The 21,280-nt window shown below is 47.1% G+C and overlaps 2 protein-coding genes across 2 annotated transcripts in view; one reads left to right on the plus strand and one right to left on the minus strand.

The window, feature by feature from the left end:
• ANKRD33B (ankyrin repeat domain 33B) overlaps positions 1–9,152 on the minus strand; it is a 23,560-nt gene extending 14,408 nt beyond the window's left edge. The window contains exons 1-2 of the mRNA XM_015409635.1: positions 8,709–9,152; positions 1,364–1,493 (exon numbers count right to left, since the gene is read on the minus strand). Coding sequence (XP_015265121.1) covers positions 1,364–1,493; positions 8,709–9,152 — 574 coding nt within the window. The remainder of the gene's footprint in view (positions 1–1,363; positions 1,494–8,708) is intronic.
• Positions 9,153–18,281: 9,129 nt separating this feature from the next.
• Positions 18,282–21,280, plus strand: part of SNRNP48 (small nuclear ribonucleoprotein, U11/U12 48KDa subunit) — a 19,256-nt gene continuing 16,257 nt past the window's right edge. The window contains exon 1 of the mRNA XM_015409636.1: positions 18,282–18,436. Within this exon, the coding sequence (XP_015265122.1) occupies positions 18,282–18,436 (155 nt within the window). The remainder of the gene's footprint in view (positions 18,437–21,280) is intronic.

Here is a 21,280-nt window from a genome sequence, read left to right on the forward strand (position 1 = left end):
CGATCAGACGCCCGGGAAGAAGCGCCGCGTCCACTTGAACCACCGAGGTAGGTGGTTCATTTTGCGGCGGTTCTTCCCGGGTTTGGGCCAGTTCGGGTGCGGAAGCAGAACGCTTCCCAGATGTGGTGGTGTGATCGCGCTGCTTTGATCCGCCCCCAAACTGGCCCGCAACTGGCCCAAATCGCCGCGTGTGAACGGGACCTGTATAGCTCTTTATAAAAGTTTTCTACTAAGACTTTCATTTCCTGTATTCTACATGTTTCTGATCCATCCCCTCTGTTCAGCCAGTTTTCCCAGTTCAAAGAAGATGCTGTAAAGTTGCGTCCAAGTCTGGGAGGAGACAGATGGCAGGGTCTCAATTAATTACTCTCAGCATTCTACAATCAAGGATACATCAGTCTCCAATTTTGACATATTTATTTCCATGTTTTTGCCCCAGAACTGAACCCAAACAAATGGTTACCATATAAACTAAGATTATTATTCCTGTTTGATCCTTGTGTCTGTTAAAGATCTTAATTATGCTGTATAATAGTTTACTGCCCACCATCAACTTATATGTATATATTGGTAATTTCCAATTTTGTTTCTGTCTCTGTCTTTGTCTCTGTCTAATTGGTCCTTCCTGGCAACTAACCCCCCCACCCTCTCTCTTTCTACATGGAATGGTTGAGGAGATTCTCTTTCACTGGACCTGAAGAAGTGTGCCTTGCACACAAAAGCTTATGCCTTGAATTAAACTTTGCTGGTCTTGAAGGTGCCCCCACTGGACTCAGACTCTCTTCCAGTAACGCTACCCACCCCAGAGGAGCTGCCCAAATGCCCTTCTTGTTTGTGAGCCAAACCTCTGAAGCACCACGGCCAGGAGAGGCTTCCTGGGCTTGTGCTGACAACATAATTTTTGACTTTTTTCTTTAAATGTTTAGCTCACCTGCTGCATTTCAAGCTGCTTTTATTATTATTATATTATTATTCCTCAAAAATTTAAGTCACATTTTTAAAAACTCTAAAAGAATGAAAGTTTTGTGAAGTATAGACAGCTCATCTCCCTCTCTCCATTTAATAAAAAAGTATTAGTTATTTCCAGGACATCTAATCCAGCCAATGGAGACTTGTGCACGTTAAATCAATGACAGACTGGTAACTTATAAGGTCGGGCTGCATTAGAACATGAAAACGGAATTGGAAAGGAGCGCGGGGACAGTACTTGGCACACACTGAGCCCAAAATCAAACATTGAAGAAAAACCCACTGAAATACACTCTGACACATCAGCACAATGACTTGGCATAATGGCATGATGACAAACATACACGTAAGCACCACTAGACATAAAAATAAAATGAGGAGCAAACTTCCTTACCTGCTTGGGCAGCTGTAATGAGAGCTGTGTTCCCTTCATTGTCCTGCCAGTTTATGTCAATATGAGGGCACTGTGCTAAGGCAATTACGATATCCACAAACCCCTGGTAACAGGCAATAATAAGGCCAGTCTACAAGTTAAAAAAAATAGGTAGGGGGTTAAAGAGAAAGAAATGGTTTCATTTCTACATGAAGAGAAGAGTCTGAACCTCAAACTTATTTCAGATTTTATTCTTTTGTATAGGGGAATTCATGCAAACTATAGCTACCAGAGAATTCCAAGTGCCATTTTTATCCCTTCTAAATCTGACTCTCCTTCTTCCCAGAAGCCCAAAGGAACTATCAAGAACACAAATACAAAAAATTAATAAAACAATAAAAATAACTCTGTAGAAGAAAAATAAAAGACAGCACTGAATCACAGGAAATAATTATATTGGGTAGGTCGGCTCAGAACAGCATGCTTAAACAGCAACAAATATACTTTACTCTTTCATCTGAATAATTCTAGTACTGGGCTTTCCTTGAGGAGTCCCATAGTTGTAGTTATTGCTTTTTCTTGCATGTGGTCCAGATGTGATAAGACTGTAACTGCACTCAATATGGTAGTATATATTTGAATCTGGGGGATATGTCTTGATTATTTCTTGAGGAAGAGGAGATGAAAATGAAGGAACTGGTTGCAAGGAAGTTATCCTGCAGAGGCCCCATTGCGTTGGATAAGAACTGAATAAGAAAACAACGGTATAGTTTTTAAGGTGCTACTGGACTCTTGCTCTTTTCCACTGTGATGCACAAATCTGTGCCCCATGTGCTCCTGGGGTCAGATGAGGAACACACAGTCGGAGTCCAGCAAATTGGATAAAATCTGTTTATTGCAATAATCAGGAAAATACAGGACTGGATACCTTGGCACCCTGTAACACCAAGCTGTATTCTGCCCCAACCAGGAAGGGCAGTAGTGAAGTGGTTAAGTGCGCGGACCCTAATCTGGGAGAACCGGGTTTGATTCCCCACTCCTCCCCTTGTACCTGGCTGGATGACCTTGGGCAAGCCGTAGTTCTGATAAGAGCTGTCCTTGAAAAAGAGCAGTTTCTGTCAAGAGCTCTCTCAGTCCCACCTACCTCACAGGGTGTCTGTCTGTTGTGGGGAGGGGAAGGGAAAGGAGTTTGTAAACTGCTCTGAGACACCTTTGGGTAGTGAAGGGTGGGGTATAAATCCACTCTCTTCTTCTTCTTATACCCCAAATTACATCATTATAGTTTACACTTAAGTGAATCCCTAATTGGTACAAGATGGGTAGTATAGTTTGAGCTGGCCTCTTTCCATTGGAGCACCTCTAGGCTGGTCAGAATTACAAGTATTTGTGGCTTCCAGTTTTGGCTCCCTTAATGGCGGCCGCGATCTCCCGGCGCTCCGGGAGACTCGAGCCTTGATTCGGCAGATGGGAGGTAGTGGGGTGGTCTGCATCCCCCCCAGAGCCCTCGTGTTGGGCTCCTAGTCATGGGGTGCTTGGAGGGCCCTTCCTCCGGCAAACAGCCTGCGAAGGGGGGCCGCTTCCTGCCCCAATGGTCCCGCTGCCAATCTCCTTAGGGACTCGGGGATGCACACCGGGACAAGCGCTTGGTGGCCGGATGAGCAAAATGAAGGAGGCGACCTCTACCATACAATGTGAGTGTTTGTTGAAGCGAAGACATCAAAAAGAAAGCTGAAAGCCCCCCTTTACCAAACCGAGGGGGGGGGAAACTCCCCCTCATGAGGGAAAAACCCCTGAACTTTTAAATGAAGCCATAAAGTGGGACGGTCTTTAAAAGCGAATAAACTACAATAAAGATATTTAAAGAACTTATCAAGCATTTCCAGAGCCTTAAGAGACTGTGATAACGAAATTTAAAACGTAAACAATTCTCAAAGATGGCACCGAAGAAGGAGGAGAAGGAGAAGCGAAACTGAAGCTTTCGGCCAGAAATGCCAGCCCAGCGAGTTCCACTACTAGATGGGACACTACTACAGACTTCCAAGGTATGCTGAATGAGGCTTTGCGCCCCCTGCTGGAACAAATGATGTTGTTACAACAAAAATTCGTTGTACAACAAAGTCAATTAAATGGAATCACTAAAAAGACAGAGAAAATGGAACAAGGACTCAAAGAAGTGGATGCCAATACTCAGAAACTCAAAAAACAAATGCAGGTGATGGAGAAAAAGAGAGCAACTGATGAGGCTCAGCTTTTACAGCTCCAAATGGAAAAGGCAAGCTATGTCCTGAGATTCCAGGGGATTTCTGAAGCTAAAGGAGAGGATTTGAAGCAGATCATATCTGACATGGCTATCCTGCAGAAGGGGAGGGACAGCAAACTAACCCCTGGCATATGTGTCTAAGAAATTCTCAGGGGCAGAAAGGAATTAAACAGTTCGGGACAAGGAAGCTGCAGCCGTTAAGTTGGCGCTCACAATGTGGCGTCATTGGTTGGAAGGTGCCCGTGTGCCTTTTGAGGTGTGGACTGATCATAAAAACCTGAAGGCACTCAGAACCCCTCGCTGCCTCAATGTTAAGCAAGCGCGGTGGGCTGAGTTCTTCTCAAGATTTCGGTTCACCATCAAATACCTCTCAGGGAAGTCCAACTTCCAACCGATGATTTATCCCATCTCCCGCAACACGCAAGTCAGAGGGAGGAGGTGACTGATACTTTCTTCTCCCTGGCGCAGCTGGGAGGGGCAGTACTAACACATAGCCAAGTCAAGAAAAGGGAGGCGGTGGAGAGCCCAGGATGGCTGGAGGAGTTTAAGGCTGCCTTCTCGGCACAGGACCTTGAGCTGGTTGTCCGGGAAGGTCTGCAACATCAGGATAATGGTACATGCTGTAAAGGGGAGAAAGTATGTGTACCCCTCACAATGCGATGGGAAATCCTGTCCCAGAGTTAAGATAGTAAGCTTTCTGGACATTTTGGGTACTTGAAAACTTTGCACCTTATTCAGAGGCAGTTCTGGTGGCCAGACACATCGTGGCACGCAGCTGCTGGGGGCAGAATGGGGATTTGGGTAGTGGTGGATCTTTTCTCTAAACAGGCTCATTTCATACCGTGTAAAAGCATACCCACTGCTAAGCAATTAGCCACCCTCTTCCTACAAAACGTGATCAGATTGCATGGATTACCAAAGAAGGTCATGAGCGACCGCGGCTCACAATTCATTGCCAAATTTTGGAAGGAGCTCATGAAGCTCCTGGGTTGTTGAGCGTGGGTTGAGTAGTAGCTACCATCCTGAGACAGATGGGCAGACTGAACGGAGTAAGTCCTGGAGCAGGTGTTACGGTGTTATATGAACTATCAACAGGATAACTGGGTCTCCTTATTGCCCTTTGCCGAATACAGCTACAATAACTCGATTAGCATGAGCCCCTTCAAAGCAGTACATGGATATGAAGGAGGGCCTCTTCCTATGGTTGACCTGACCAAATCTATTACTGGTGATGCTCAATTATGGTGGTCCAATGTCACAAAAAAACTAGGAAGTGCTCCAAGAGACTTTAGAGAAAGCAAAACGAGACTATAAGAAATTTGTTGATGGGAAGAGATGCCTGGAGTGGGATCTTGCCCCGGGAGACTCCGTGTACATTTCCACCAAACACATAAAGGGACTGCAACCGCGATGGAAGTTGGGGTGGAAATATGTGGGACCCTTTAAGGTAGTGCATGTCATCAACAAAGTGGCTGTTGAACTTGACATCCCTAAATCTTTGCGTTCTCTACATCCTGTGTTTCACTATAGGCTCCTGAAACGGGACCCAGGCCCTTCGCCTTGGGCACACAAGCCTCCAGCTCTGCCTCCTCTTCCAATCGATGGGGAACCCCACCATGTTGTTGAGAAGATCTTGGACTCCCGTTTGTCTCGTGGGCAGTTACAGTATCTGATTAAATGGAAAGACTTTGGTCCTGAAGAAAATGAATGGGTTGCATCTAAACATGTGAGGGCCCCCACCCTTCTGCGAAGGTTTCATAAGTTGTATCCTGAGAAACCAGGGGAAGGGTGAGTTTAAGGGGGGCGGTATGTCAGGATCGGACCCCTTCTTGATCAATGCTTGTGACTTTATTGCCTTGTATTGCTAATTCTTACTTTCGATTTCTTAAACTCTGCCCACTGTGCACATCTGCCCGCTTGCTTGTTACCTTATAAGTCCTCCCTGACATTCCTGAGGGTGGGTGGGTGCGAATGAGTGCCTAGTGTTGTGTGGAGGTGCCGCTCGTAATTTTCCCGAAGCTACCCCCATACAGTTCACAGGTTCCAGCTGGACCAATAACCTTGGGAGCGATAAGACTTGAGACATGGCTAGTTAGGTCGTATACTCTTTCATGACCTGTAGTAAGCCTGTGCATGTGTGACGTATGACAGAGAGGGTGGAGCCCATTCCCCAATTACCGACCCTGTGCTATTGCTTGTTAGTTCTGACAAAGGTGTTAACCTTACCAGAACCCCAAATCTTACCTTAATCTTATTAAGGGATATTGCATGAAGAGTGGTTCCTCTGGGGTCTGACATATATTGAGGTCGGCCAATAGAAAGTAAGCTACAGTAAGTTTGTCTTCCAAGATATAGCACCTGCTGAAGCATGCAGAGAACTGTTGTGATTAGACCCATTACTAAAAGACTTTGGAGTTGATGAGCAAAAGCCAATTCAACTTAAAGAAGACAACCAGAGCGCCATTAAGATTTCTCAGTTAAAAAAAATTGTCGCATGCACTAAGCACGTTGGTGTGAAGTTTCGTGATTTAATTGAGAAGGCATAATAGAGATGGGGTACTGTTCAACAGAAGATATGGTGGCTGACATCCTGATCTAGCCACTATCAAGGCAGTGGGGCCCTTGGACGACCAAGGGGTAAAAGGAGTATTGAAGGATGATAGGGAAATTGCTGAGAAGCTAAATGAATTTTTTGCCTCTGTCTTCACTGTGGAAGATGAGAAGTGCTTGCCCACTCCAGAACCACTGATTTCAAGAGGGGTGTTGAAAGACCTGAGTCAGATTGAGGTAACGAGAGAGGAGGTCCTAAAACTGATAGACAACTTAAAAACTGATAAATCACCAGGCCCAGATGGCATACATCCGAGAGTTCTGAAAGAACTCAAATGTGAACTTGTGGATCTCCTGACAAAGATATGTAATCTTTCCTTAAAATCTGCCTCCATTCCTGAGGATTGGAAGGTAGCTAATGTCACTCCCATCTTTAAAAAGGGTTCCAGAGGAGATCCGGGAAATTACAGGCCAGTCAGTCTGACGTTGATACCGGGTAAATTGGTGGAAACCATTATTAAGGAAAGAATTAGTAGGCACATAGATGAACAAAACCTATTGAGGCAGACTCAGCACGGTTTCTGTAAGGGAAGATCTTGTCTCACTAACCTGTTAGTGTTCTTTGAGGGGGTGAACAAACATGTGGACAAGGGGGATCCAATAGATATTGTTTACCTTGACTTCCAGAAAGCTTTTGATAAAGTTCCTCATCAAAGGCTCCTAAGTAAGATCAAAAATCATGGGATAGAAGGACAAGTCCTTTTATGGATCAAAAACTGGCTAGTTCATAGAAAACAGAGAGTGAGTGTAGGTGGGCAATTTTCTCAGTGGAGGGTGGTAAGCAGTGGGGTACCGCAGGGATCAGTACTTGGTCCACTGCTTTTTAACTTGTTCATTAATGATTTGGAGATGGGAGTAAGCAGTGAAGTGGCTAAATTTGCGGATGATACAAAGTTGTTCAGGGTGGTGAAAACCAGTGAGGATTGTGAGGCACTCCAAGGGGATCTGTCAAGGATGGGCGAGTGGGCGTCAACATGGCAAATGGGGTTCAATGTGGCCAAGTGCAAGGTGATGCACATTGGAGCCAAAAATCCTAAATATAAATACACATTGATGGGGTCTGAACTGGCAGAGACTGAGCAAGAGAGAGATCTTGGAGTTGTAGTGGATAACTCACTGAAAATGTCGAGACAGTGTGTGACTGCAATAAAGAAGGCCAATGCTATGCTGGGGATTATTAGGAAGGGTATTGAAAACAGATCAGCCAATATAATAATGCCCCTATATAAATCAATGGTGAGACCTCATTTGGAATACTGTGTGCAGTTCTGGGCACCACACCTTAAAAAGGATATTATAGCTTTGGAAAAAGTGCAGAAAAGGGCAACTCGAATGATAAAAGGGTTGGAACACTTTCCCTATGAGGAAAGGTTAAAGCGCTTAGGGCTCTTTAGCTTGGAGAAAAGACGACTGAGGGGTGACATGATCGAGGTTTATAAGATTATGCATGGGAAAGAGCAGGTAAAGAAAGAGGTACTTTTCTCCCTTTCTCACAATACAAGAACTCGTGGGCACTCCATGAAACTGCAGAGCGGTCGGGTTAGAACGGATAAAAGGAAGTACTTCTTCACCCAAAGAGTGATTAACACATGGAATTCACTGCCACAGGAAGTGGTGGGTGCTACAAGCATGGACGGCTTCAAAAGGGAATTAGATAAGCATATGGAGCAGAGGTCCATCAGTGGCTATTAGCCACAAGGTATAGATAGGGGCTCTGGGGCAAGTGATGCTCTGTCTTCTTGGTGCTTGGGGGGGTCAACAGTGGGAGGGCTTCTAATGTCCTGGCACCACTGCTGGACCTGCTGATGGCACTGGTATTTCTGGCCACTGTGTGACACAGAGTGTTGGACTGGATGGGCCTTTGGCCTGATCCAACATTGGCGTCTCTTATGTTCTTATGTTCTTATGACAGATTTGAAAAACTACAATAGAAGCTGAAACTTGAGAAGGGGTGTCGGATATTGTAATTCTGCATGCAAGAGGATTTTGCAAGAGGATCTGGGAGGGAAAGGGTTAAGAGAATTCTCTCTCTCTCTCTCTCTCTCTCTCTCTCTCTCTCTCTCTCTCTCTCTCAGACACATTGGCAGTTGGGCCCAACCTCTCATTGCTTAGATGCTGAGCCTCTTTGGCCCTTATTTGCTTTCTGTTTTTCATCTTATATAGGGCCTCTCTTCTTCTCTTTCTTACCTGGGCTTGGAGCAATAGCAAGTTAACCTTTTTGAAGTTAATCTGTTATAAGTTATAATAAGTTATATGCACCTATGTGACTATGTCATGCAAGATGGGTTTCTATTTTTGTAAGTAAAATTTCTTTCTCTTGTTACCATTGGAGCCAGATCATCTTTGTAATTTGTTTGTAACAACAGTTTTCCTTTAATTGTGGAAACATGGAGGGTTGGGGTTGCTGTGTAAAGCTTCTCTGCTTCCAAGGCAAATGGGTTTTTTGTTTGTTTGTTTTTACATTTAACCCAACAGTTCCCCCCCCCAGCCTCTCACCCGCTTGTTGTGGTCAGTCTCCCGCACCTCGTCCTCCTCGGGCCCTTGGCGGATCAGCGCCCTCAGAACGATAGCGTTGTTGGTGCAGCAGGCACGGAAGAGGCTGAGCGGCTCCGGGCTGTCAGGTTCCGACTCCCCCAGCGACCAGTCGTCATCATCGTCATCGCTGCCACCCAGTGGCGGGTAGAAGGAGTCATCAGAAGCGATGCTGCGCGTGTCTGGCAGCTCTGAGAAGTCCTCCAAGTCCTCATAGTCTTCCTCCTCCTCCTCTGTTCCATCACCCTCTGCATGTCTGGCTGGGTTGCCACAGCTTGCACTGTCGCCATGATCCACCTTGGCCCCTCGAGGCCTGGCAAGCTGCAGCCCTTGCCCCGGGGGCTGCTTTCCTGTGGGGGAGCTGCAACACTCCCCGCCCCCTGGATCTTCCCCGAACAGGACCACCATGGTTGACGGCGCCCTCTGCAGGGGGAGGTGAGGGGCTCTACATGCGACTGCTCCCCATTTTCCCTCCCAGAATTGCTTTGCTTTTACTTCAGGGAGCAGAAGAGAGCCTCGAGGGAGCGGGCCTCCCACGCAGAGGAGACAGACACAATGTGTGAAGCAAATCCGGTGGAAATCTGAAGGGCAAAAGAGTGGGGTGGTGGGGTGAGTGTGAAGACAGACTCTCCCTGAGACACCCTCGCACTTGGCTCCTGAATTAGAAATGGGGTTCATTTACAAAAGTTCACAAGAAAACACACACAAGGACCATGTAAACTATCCTATGACACAGCTCACTTGACCCCTGAATTAGAAATAATGCTCAGCTACAAAAAGTTCACCACAAAACACACAACAAAAGTTTCCAACAAAATGTGCTCAACGTAATAAATACCCTAAGACATAGCTGGGATGACTCCTGAATTAGAAATGATGTTCTCAACAAAAGTTCACATCAAAGCATATACAACATCCATGCAAAATACCTTAACACACAGCTTGCTTAACGTCTATAAGAAATGGTATTCCTTACAAAAGTTCACAACAGAACACATACAACAGGCACGTGAAATAGTGTCAAGACATCGGATGGCTTGGCTCCTGAATTAGAAACTGTTCTAGAAAAAAGTTCTCAAGAAAACACACATAACATCCCCAGAAAATATCACAGACCAAAATGAACTTAATTCACAACAAACCATACACAACATACACATAAATCCACCTCACTAAGGTCCAGAAGAATAAGGGGGTTACCAGGTATGATGAATCACAGCCATACAGTCCAGGAGATAACGTCTGAAGAAGCCCACCCTCCGTGTGCAGGGCACCCCCTTGCCCATATGCAAATCCAACACAGCCTACTTGGAATGTCCAAAGGGAAAGGGCTCTCACTTCCGGATGTTCCCAGGCTTTATGCACCATGGGTCAGACTGACGGTAGGAAGGATACCGAGGCACACACACGCAGTCTACATCAGATCTCTCTTCCCACCATCCCAACCTACCTGAATGGCAGGGAGGAAAATCCTTCCTAATTTGACCCTCTCCACATTCTATTAAATATGGGGAGAGGTCTTTCAGCATTTAATTAGTCAGCTGGATCCAAGTTTTTCTAGTGTTCTGGAAATTAGTAAATGAAATGTCAACAGCATTGCTTCAGCCTAAGAGTCTTTGAGCAGTGTTGTTCTCATTCCTCTTTCCCCACAGATTCAGGTGGGACATTTACAGATGACCGCAAGATTACACTGCAACCACCCAGGCTCTTGTAAAGTGGGGAAATCCAGAGTCAGTTCTTATGGGAAAGAGCTAGGAAAAGATCAAACAAGCAATTTGCTGGCAAGCAGCAACTTTTCTCTTTCTCTGGTTTCTGGGATGGTGCTCTTTCTTTCTGAGAAAAACAGCGTCTTATGCTATCAGATTTCCAAGACTGATTCAGCACTTGGACATCACTTTGACAGAATTCCAACCCCCCTTCTTTAAAAAAGAAAAGAAAAAAAAGTCAGAAGGATGGATCACATGATGCTTTTTCACTCCAGAAAAGAAAAAGATTCTTTGGGTTCCCTCACCTATACAGACACACTACACAAGTGTGGCTAAAATAAAATCCTGCTGGAGTGATCCAAATACTCCAATTGCTTCCAGGTTTTTTTTTAGATTATCAGAAGAGCAGAGGATAATTTCTCCCCATCGCCTGTCTCCAAAAAGGACACTCACAGCTCTGCAACCCCTTGCCGCTTTTGTAGACCGGGAAAAAACCCACAACAGTAAACAATATTGCCAGCAATCTTGTTGCAAATATGATTGGTAGACTGCTGCAATGAGGGGCAAAGCAGCTGACACATTTTGAAAACTCCTGGCAGGGATTCCTAATCCAATCACCAGAAGATTGAGGCTCAAGTCAGCATGTTGACATCAGGGACACGTTTGCAAAGCAGTTTATATGTAGGTGTCCATATTGGTTTTTATGCTCAATTCAGCAAACAGAATTACCAATTGACAGAACACCTTCAGCCAGTTTACTTTTTCCTGGGCATTTGTGTTCTCAACTAATATATTTATGGCTTCCATAATATCCTTACCTCCCCCCCAACCCTAACCCAAAATGTCCCATAGTTATTGTAGGTTACTTATATACAGAGCTACAGTTGCTAAAAGAAATTTTCCCCAGAGATTTGTAGAGATAAACTTTTTATAACTGTTAATTAACTTCTTAGTAAATTCACACACACTTCCATGTGCACATTATACAGGTTTCAGATTTTTAAAAAATTTAAAGTATACTTACATTTACTATTTTTAAGGAGTGAAGAATTGCATTTAACAATAATAATGCTGTAATTGCTGGGATAAAAAATAATTTTTTGCTTATCGCTGCACAATCCAACAAACCCAGAGAGTTTCATTGACCTTCCATTAAGGCAGGTGTCTGCCTTTTTTGTTTTTGTTTTACAATTCTTTCACCAAAGCAACACAGACAGGGGAAAGCTGCAAATATCTGGACCCTCCTTGAAACTGAGCTGTATAAATATGTCAAGGGAAAGGCAGGTTTAGAGAACAGGTATTTAATGGGATTACACATTTTAATGCCTGTGATCTGTTCTATTCATCCTGCATTTGACTCATCTATATTTAGAACTCTCTGTGCTTTGCTTAGTAGATGTCTGTCTTCTATTCACAAGGCTGGTTTTTTTTTTTTAAGTTTTGTCAACAGTCGTATGTGCTTCTACCACTTCCCTTCTGGAGTGAAGGGAATGGGAGGGAGGGGAAACTTTGTCTGGTGCATGCTGGATGAGGAATAAACCAATATTTAAAACTCAGGATGTTACTGTGCTAATTTTTAAAAACCAACCAACATCTTCTTAGAAATTTTAAAAATCAATTATCTTTGATAAAAAAGCTTCTGAGTACACTTACCCTAATTCAGGCAGACAGAATACAGTTGTTTCAAAGGTCTAAAGGCAACATTGTCCTGACGTTTGATTTGATACCATGCTACAAGTAAGCTTGTGTAACCAATGTCTGGTTCTGGTTCCAGTTGCCTGTGAGAAGTGTTGTGGCAGGATTTCACAAGAGCTTCTTTTATGTTTTCTTTCTTATTTATGTACTTCCCTCCTCTTTTTTATTGTTTTGGTTAGATAGGACTTGCATGTTCTTGTCTGCCGTTCAATTATTTTACCTTAGGTTTTAGGGAGTTATGCTTAGGGAGTTCCCTGACTCCCCTTTTGTGCTTGTTCTTCTCAGCTGCTGCTTTGATAATGCTGACCTTGGAAAGAGCAGTTGTGTTGTTTGAGATTTAACTTTTAAGTATAATTAGATAGGATTAATGTATTAACCTATTTTAACGCAGAGTCAGAACCTCTTTAACCCATTCAATTTTATCTCCCCATAATTCTATTTTAACTGTTTCCAACTGTTTTATTTTCTTAACTATTATTTTAATTTAACTTTTTAAATTATTCTTTAACTTTTAACAATGTTAGGATATTCGATAGTGGGACTTAATTTAAATTAAAAGTAATTATAGAAATAGAATTTATATTAATTTTAGGCTGAAATTCCTCTATGAGTCCTATATTTTAGTATTTTAGTATTAGCTGTTCTAATTTGGCTACACCTGCTTAAGGATATTTTGTTCTAAGATAAGGGAAGAGGGGGTGATAGTTAAGGTGGGAAAAGGGAGGAGAGGGTGAGGGGTTGGAGGGGCAGAAAGGGGTAGAAGAGGAAAAGTGAGAGGAATAGTGGAAAGGAAAGAGGAAAGGTAATAATATTTAAGGTAATTGGTCTTATTTGTTCACAGTTATGAGCAGCAAGAGAGGTTGTCCTTTTGATCCTATACATTCCACTGTATCTAAACAGAGTAAACTAGATAATTTATTTAGTTCTGGGGTAAAATCCTCTAGCAGATTCCAGGCTTTACAAGAGGAGCATCTAGATAATGTCCTGGATAAAGATAAGGACAAGGAAATGCCCTGCCCTAATGAGGTAAAAGGTAAAGGTAAAGGTTCTCTTGCTCGAAAGCCAGTCGAATCCGACTCTAGGGTTGCGGTGCTCATCTCCGTTTCAAAGCCGAAGAGCCAGCGCTGTCCGAAGACGTTTCCGTGGTCATGTGGCCGGCATGACTAAACACCAAGGCGCACGGAACGCTGTTACCTTCCCACCAAAGTAGTACCTATTTATCTACTTGCAATTTCTTGCTTTCGAACTGCTAGGTTGGCAGGAGCTGGAACTAGAGACGGGGGCTCACTCCGTCATGCGGCACCCGGGTCTTGAACTGCTGAACTACCGACCTTCCACAGCCTGCAGTTCAGCGTCTTAACCACTTGAGCCACCACAGCTCCACCCTAATGAGGACTCTATATTAAATCCCATCTCCAGCATCAGACCTACACTATCTGAGGGGGCCCATTTACCAGGAGCAAGGTACATAGATCCTAAGCAGACTGGAAATCATTCGTCTTCTTGCTTCACAAATGTTTTTGATTGCTGAGAAGCTTGAGAAAATTAACTCGCTTGGGGAGTGTGGTGGAATGGGCCCGCGTCAGCTGGCCGACCCCGCTCTGCCCACCCCTCCTTTGCCTGACCTGGCACCCGAAGGGGCAGTTTTTCACCACTGCCTCCGGGTATCGCTGCCACCACTGTCCCTGTCTTGGGCTCTGGTTAGGCGAGGCAGCCTCCTGACCTCTCTCTGATGGTCGCTAGGAACCCACCTCGGGGCTTCCTGGCAATCTCCGGGGCTCCCCTGGAGAGTTGGCAACTGGCCGTTTTGCCCTTGTTCTCCTCCTCAGGGAGTCCCCAGCCCACCCCCGGCGTGCCCAAGCGGCTGGGGGAACTAGGCAGTGCAGAGGGACTTCTCAATGCCAGCAGTGAAAGGGATTTATTTTGAAACCACTCAACTACATACAGGCATCTTAACAGTGAACTGAAGAATCAAAATGAAGGTGAAGACTAAACCGCTCCGTCTCTCTCCCCCCCCCCTTCTCTACACTGATAGGCCCTGCCTGGAGGGTCTGCAGGGCAGGCACACGGACTTCGCTTCCACTGGAGGAGGTCAGGTTGGCCCCACTCCCAGCAGGGCCTCTCTGCCTGCCTCCTCCTGACAGACCGACCTCCCTCCCGACAGGCTGGCCTCCCGCCCAAAAGCTCCCCTCTCTCCAGCAGCCCTTCCCGCCCAGGAAGTCCCTCTCCCTCCCGCAGCCTTCTGGGGCAGATCTCCTCACAGCCTTGACGGCCTTCCTGTCCTCTCTAGGGAGCTGCCCTCTGACTGCTGGTTGGAGATGGGGGGGGGATGAGGAGGAGACTAGGCCAAGGCCTACCTCAGGTTTCATGGTCCCCTCCTATACGGCCCCCGCCCACTTAAACATAGGCATAAAATGGCGTTTCTCCCCACAGGGAGCAATCAGTTTTTAACTCTGGTCCCACAAACAATTGTCCTAGGAAAAGTGAATCCGCTCCTTGTCCTAGTAAGGACCTATTAGAGGGGCTCAGGCGCTCCAGTCTTTCCTTTCCCTTCACCATCTATGTGATTAGACCCTTATAGAGTTTTTCTGACTATGCAGAGTAATACCCTGGGCCAATAAATTGTAGGTAATATCTAGGGTTTCTGTTCAGTGCAGTTCATTTATTTAATGATCCAAGATCAGAATTAAAACAAATATACAATATACCCATTGGTTATCCAACATACCCATCTAGACATGTGCAATTAAAGCAAGCAAATATTAAATAAACAGACTTTTCAGATTTGTAAAATATTTTAGGATTGAGTTAGGGTAAGAAAAAAAAAATCTCTACCTCATTAAAATAGCCCAAGCACAAAATCTTGCCACCTTGGCAGTAATTTCTTTACAGCAATCTGCTAGGAGAAGAGTAGAATAAAAATTGGTTTGTTCTACCTGGATACAGTGCTATAATTGGGGCAAGATATTTTCCCTGCATCTCTTGATAGAAATGGCAATATAGAATGACATGCTCAATTGTCTCTGTCAAACCTGACTGGCACGGACAGAGGCAGTATATCTATGGAGTCTGAGCATACCTCCCTTCAAGTAGGGCGGAGGGGAGAAAGTTAAGCCGAGCTAAGGTGAAAGCTCTTCAATGTTTCAGGAATTCCAATAAGAAGAAATAGGAATCATAAAATTTTGTCATCTGCTTCCCACCGTAGGGGAGTATGAGATTCTCAAAAGGTCTATTTATAAGAAGATATCCCATAACCTCTGTTTGATTATTTCTTTAGCTCCTTTATATCCAAGTTGTAAAAGAGCTGTGAAACCCAGTCTGATCGAAAATTATCTAAAAGAATTAGCGGGGCCAGACCTTGGGGTGGGGGGGATTTAACTTGAGCCATGTGCATATGGTATAGAACCAGGCTCGAATTTTCAATGAGAGTTGTCCCACCTCTAGCTTGAGGAGAGCATTAGGGACACATCTTGGTACACCTAGTAGAGATCTGAGAAATTTTGATTGAATTGCCTCTAATTTAGAGTAATTCTTGTAAAGGAATACACCATATAGAAGCTGTGGTATCATCTTGCCCTTAAAAACCTTCAGGGCATAGGGAATGTAAACCCCTATAGCCAGTTGGGTGTAGTGGTTAAGTGCGCGGACTCTAATCTGGGAGAATCGGGGGTTTGATTCCCCACTCCTCCACTTGCAGCTGGCTGGATGACCTTGGCCAAGCCATAGTTCTGGCACAGCTGTTCTTGAAAAAAGAGCAGTTTCTGTCAGAGCTCTCTCAGCCCCACCAACCTCACAGGGTCTTTGTTGCGGGGAGGGGAAAGGAGTTTGTAAGCCACTCTGAGACTCTTTTGGGTAGTGAAGGGCCGTGGGGTATAAATCCAATCTCCACTTTCTCTTCTTCTACAGAAGAATCTCAGTGTGGCTAAAGCTGTTTTTTTGTGCTGATTTCTTAGCCTGGATAAATGGGCAGTCCAGGAGCATGAAGATTGAAAAACAACTCCTAAGTATCTGAACACATTAACTTGTACTATCAAGTGGCCATCTATGGATCTTGGGTCTCTGTGAGTTTTATTAAAGTTTATAGATAAGTCTTGCTCCATGCAGTATGATGAAAGTGCTTGGAGGGCCCTTTTCAGTCCTACCTCAGTACCTGACAGGATAACTGTATCATCGGCATATAGAAGCATCAGAATGGATCAGTTCGCTATGTTTTGGGGGGTGGAACTCTGGCTTATGTAAAGATTCAACCTGTTAAATCTTGATCCATGAGTTATGGATCTTAAACATTTTGACAGACTGCCGAGCTCATTTGGAGTAAAACATTTGACCCTTTGTTTACTTATAAGGTTCCCTCCCAAATCTTGAGTAATCAGCAACAGTTCGGTCCTTATGACATTCATCCTGAGATGCTTTTATAACCCAGTTCTAGCCTCTCTTGTTCCTTTGAACTTGAGGAGGACACAGAAAAAAGGGAAATGCCCCATTGCTTCTAAGCAAGTAGAATTTTCAGTACCTAATACATTTGAAGGATATCCCTCTATCAGTTAAATCCAAAACCAAATCTATATCAACCTACTTTACAGGGGAAAGCAGCTCACAGGAAAAATAAGCTATCTTCAAGTGTTCCTAACCATTCCCTTTTATCAAAAGACAACCAACCGGATTCTGCAGATTCCAATCTTCTGCATTTGCTTTGCACTCCTCCCTCAGAGAAGCAGGATATTAGAGATGGGCACAGACCTGGATACCGGCCCAAAATCTGACCCAAACTTGGCCCAGTTTGAGGTTTAGACAGCTTGGCTTGAAGGTCACGTGTTCAGACCTGGAAGTCTCTGAGGTTCTTGGTCCGGCTTGTACATTCTCAACAAAGAAACCCCGGCTTGTACATTCTCAACAAAGAAACCCCACTCATGGAGTTTCATGTCAAAAAGCAGGTGTGGGTGGGATTTTCCAGTTGTTGAGGGACCAATAGTGACCATCCAAAGCTGACAGGCAAGTCCAATTTCCAATGAGAGACATCCTTCTCCCTCGGGATGGGAGGGGGCATGTATATAATAACTGGAGGCATGCTCTTGTCCCTTGTTCACATCAAGTGTTTGCAAGTCTTGTTCTCCTTGATCATGAGAAAAATATCTGTTGCTGGGCCTGGGGTGGGTGTAAAACCCTGCTGGATCCCCTGGCCCTGATACAAACTGCCAAACTAAAAAGCATCATCCTCTTTCCCCCCCTTATTTCCCTTCCCTGCATTCCAGTGCTACAATTCCTTTCCCTCTCCTGCCTCTTTCTTTGATTTGAAGGGTGGGAAACTTAGGTACTTTTTTTGCTTTTACAACACATTTTCGTTTTGACTTTGAGGTAGCCTGTTTCCTTTGCAATTCAAATACTCAAGTGACCCCACCACTTTTGTGGGTTCTGCAAACTGCCCTTTCATCTGCCTGCTGGCTGTGGGTTTTCCCTTTCTGCTCCTTCCAAAAACACCCCCCCCCTCCTGAGTTAAGTCTCTGTCTTGGGGTTCCTTCTCTCCCCTGCCCAACAAGGCACCTAAGTTACCCACCACTTTCTGGGATTTTTGCTAACTGCCCTTTTCACTGGATATGGGTTTTCCCTTTCTGCTCCTCCCCCCCTTCCTGGGTTGCTTGAGTCTCTGCCTTGGGGGTTCCCTCTCTCTGAAGTGTCCATCATTGTTGCATTTCCCTGCATCTCAAGCAACAACTTGGCTGCAGTCTGCTGCGTGCAAGTACTTCCACATCCCACCCAGTGATCCCTGTGTGGTGGAGCACCAGGTGTTCATAGGGGAGCATCACAGGGGCACTTGCGTAGGCCGCACTCCAGCTTGACACTGCTGGAGGTTGGACCCCTGGAGTCTGCTGCTGGGCATGGGGAGAGGGAGGCCCGGAGGGGCAGGCCATTACGATGGGGTCTCTGGCCTTTGCCATGGGTTCCCCCAGGCAAGCCACCATGCTCCTGGGGTCCTCCCCAGTTCCAAGGAGGAGGAGGAGGAGGACCAGGGCTCATGAGGTGATCACTCAGCACATCGGGTGGTTGATTGCCCTGGATGGCCAGCCTTTCTCTCTGGTGGAGGATGTTGGCTTCTACAGTGTGTGGCCCCCGGTACACTATCCCCTCCAGGAGGACCATGAGCCAGCGAGTGGTGCCCTCCACAGAGTGGTATTGCCGTGTGAAGCATCTGGTCAAAGCCAAGCTAGCCAAGGCACGAGGGCGGACCATCCACCTGACGGCCGACCTTTGGACCAGCTGCCACCATGGCTACCTCTCCCTCACTGCACACTGGTGACAACTGGAGGAGTTCCAGAATGGGCAGGGGGCCATGCCCCAAGCTGGAATGAGCATGTTTCCATATGGCTACAATGCGGTACTCTTCCATGCTCAGGGTATGGACGTGGAGCGCACAGCAGTGAATATTGCTGTGATCATTCAAAGTAGTCTGAGGGACTGGTTTGGAGGGGAAAAAGACCACCCATGGCCACCTGGTCACAGATGGCAGCCCAAACATGCATAAGGCCAAACTGACAAACATTGTTTGTATGGAGCTTTGCCTGGTGGTGAGGGATGCCCTGGGGCTATGGGGCAGTGTCAGGGGTGGGGAGGGCATCACTGAGATCAGTGAACTGCTGCGTTGGGAAGGGCACTTCTTGAGAAGCCTCAGGACTTTGCGACTGCTGAGAGGGAGAGGCAGGGTGAAGTAGATGAGACAGAACATGTCCTCCTCCAGGACGTTGGCACCCGGTGGAACTCCACCTACGCCAGGGTTGCCCACTTGGTAGAGCAGAAGAGTGAACGGTGCAGGGAGAACCCTGCCCTCCATGTCCATCCAGCAGGGGGAGGGCCAGCTCAGCATCAGCTCCAATGGCTGGCTGACCCTCTCCCAGATGGTGCGCATCCTGGAACCGTTTCAGGATGCCACCAATGTTCTCTGTGCCTCCTTCACCCCCCAAGAGTAATTAGCACATGGAATTCAGAGCCCAGGAACCGGTGGCGGCTACAAACATAGACAAACTCAAGGGGGGGTTGGATAAACATATGGAGCAGAGGTTCTTCAGTGGCTCTTAGCCACAAGGTATAGATGGAACTCGGTTTCTTGGGCAGTGGTGCTCCATATTCTAGGTGCTTGGGGGGGGGGGCAACAGTGGGCGGGCTTCTGGAGTTCTGGCTCCACTGGTAGACCTCCTGATGGCACGTGGGTTTTGGCCACTGTGTGACACAGACTGGGTGAGCCATTGACCTGATCCAGCATGGCTTCTCTTAAGACCTTATGAGATGGGACTCCGTCAAGATGGGTTAGAGAGGGATATATAATCGAACAAGCAAAACTTTGGCTGAGGTTGAAGTATGGTGAGGTTAAAGTGCATCCATGAAAACACATTTCAACAGGAGGCTCTAGAAGCCATGGGGCACACAGAGGGAAACGGCTGAGTCCACCGCAGGGTTGTCTTGGAGTTGTCTGCGTAGAGCTAGCCCCGGGAATCTTCCAAAACCTAATGGCCTCTCTCCTCAAAGGAATTCCCGGGGTCCAGCCCTTTTTCGATGATGTTTTTATCCTGGCAGCCTGAAAAGTATGCAGACGGAGAGTGATTTCAGCTAAGCATACCTTTATTTAGTTCAGGACAAAGACGAAGGGACCAGCTCGCAGGCTGGTTATATAGGTTCAGAAAACCCGCCACCAAGTACACCTAAACACACCCCCTACTCCCGATAGGCTATTTACAGTAACCGGGCGACCATTGGTCTCCCGGCTGAGAAGCTGGCCCTTTGATAGGGCCGGCTAGGATCCTACGGACCCATTGTCTTTGGACATGAAGCTATTGAAGAGTTGTGCCTGGCCAGCCCGGGCAAGTCCGGGCATGTCAGGCTGAATACATTACACCCCTCCCCCCTTGGTTCAGAAGGCACCCACAGACGAAGTCCTTCAAGTAGGCGGGTGGCTTCTTGGGGCGCGTCGAGCGTCGGGGCTCCGGGGTAGCGATGGGTTCAGTCTCGGGGGCCCTGGGAGCCGAGGGGCTCGGAGGCGGCGAGGGCGCCGAGGAGGCAGGACAGTCTGGCACCACGGTGGGAGGTGCCTCGGGTTCCTCACGGAGAGGCGGCTGTGGATCCGGTGCCGGGAGTGGGGCCGATGTGGCAGGCTCTGGGTCCTCGTCCGGATCCTCAGGGTCCAGCTGTAGCGTGCGACGGCGCAGCTGATCTATGTGCCGGTGGAGGATCTGGCCGTCCTCGCTGGAGACCTCGTATGAACGGGGGCCCTTGACCCGTATGACTCGGGCTGGGATCCATTGAGGCCCCCGGCCGTAGTTTCGGGCGTACACCGGGTCCTCTGGAAAGAACCCTCTGGCCGGCTCGTACGTCTCGGTGCCCGGGGCCTCCGGGGTTGCCCGATCTGGGTGTAACCGATCCAGTCGGGAGGCTAGGCGACGGCCCAGCAGTAGTTCGGCTGGGGTGCGGCCGGTCGTGGAGTGTGGCGTGGTGTGCTGTCCGAAGAGGAAAGCGGCTAGTTTATAGTCCCAATCGGTGGAGTCCAGTCGGCGAAGTGCGTCCTTTGTGGTGCGCACCATGCGCTCCGCCTGGCCATTTGTAGCGGGGTGAAACGGGGCGGATCGGACGTGGCGGATCCCGTAGTACCTGGTGAACGCCTGGAACTCGGCAGAGGTGAACGCGGTCCCATTGTCCGTGACCAGCGTGTCGGGGATCCCTTGGCCGCTGAAGATCCTCCACATGGCCCGGATTGCGGCCTGCGAGGATGTGGAGGGCACTGGGACCACTTCCAGCCACTTGCTGTATGCGTCCACCAGGATGAAGAACAGCTTGCCCTGGAAGGGTCCCGCAAAGTCCAGATGGAGGCGGGACCAGGGACGGTGGGAGGATTCCCAGGCCCTCTCGGGCGCTCGGGGTGGTTCCGGCCGCGAGGCTTGGCATGGCTGGCACCTCTTGACTACCCCTTCAATGTCGGCGTCCAGTCCCGGCCACCACACGTAGCTCCTGGCCAGGGCTTTCATCCGCACCACCCCGGGGTGTGTCTCATGCAGGGCGGTGAGTACCCGTTCCCTTAAAGGCGAGGGGATGACCACCCGGCTTCCCCACAGCAAGCACCCCTTGTGGGTTGAGAGTTCGTGTTTCCGGGTG

The sequence above is a fragment of the Gekko japonicus genome, unplaced genomic scaffold, assembly GCF_001447785.1.
Source record: "Gekko japonicus isolate JY-2015 unplaced genomic scaffold, Gekko_japonicus_V1.1 scaffold2820, whole genome shotgun sequence".
NCBI lineage: Eukaryota > Metazoa > Chordata > Lepidosauria > Squamata > Gekkonidae > Gekko > Gekko japonicus.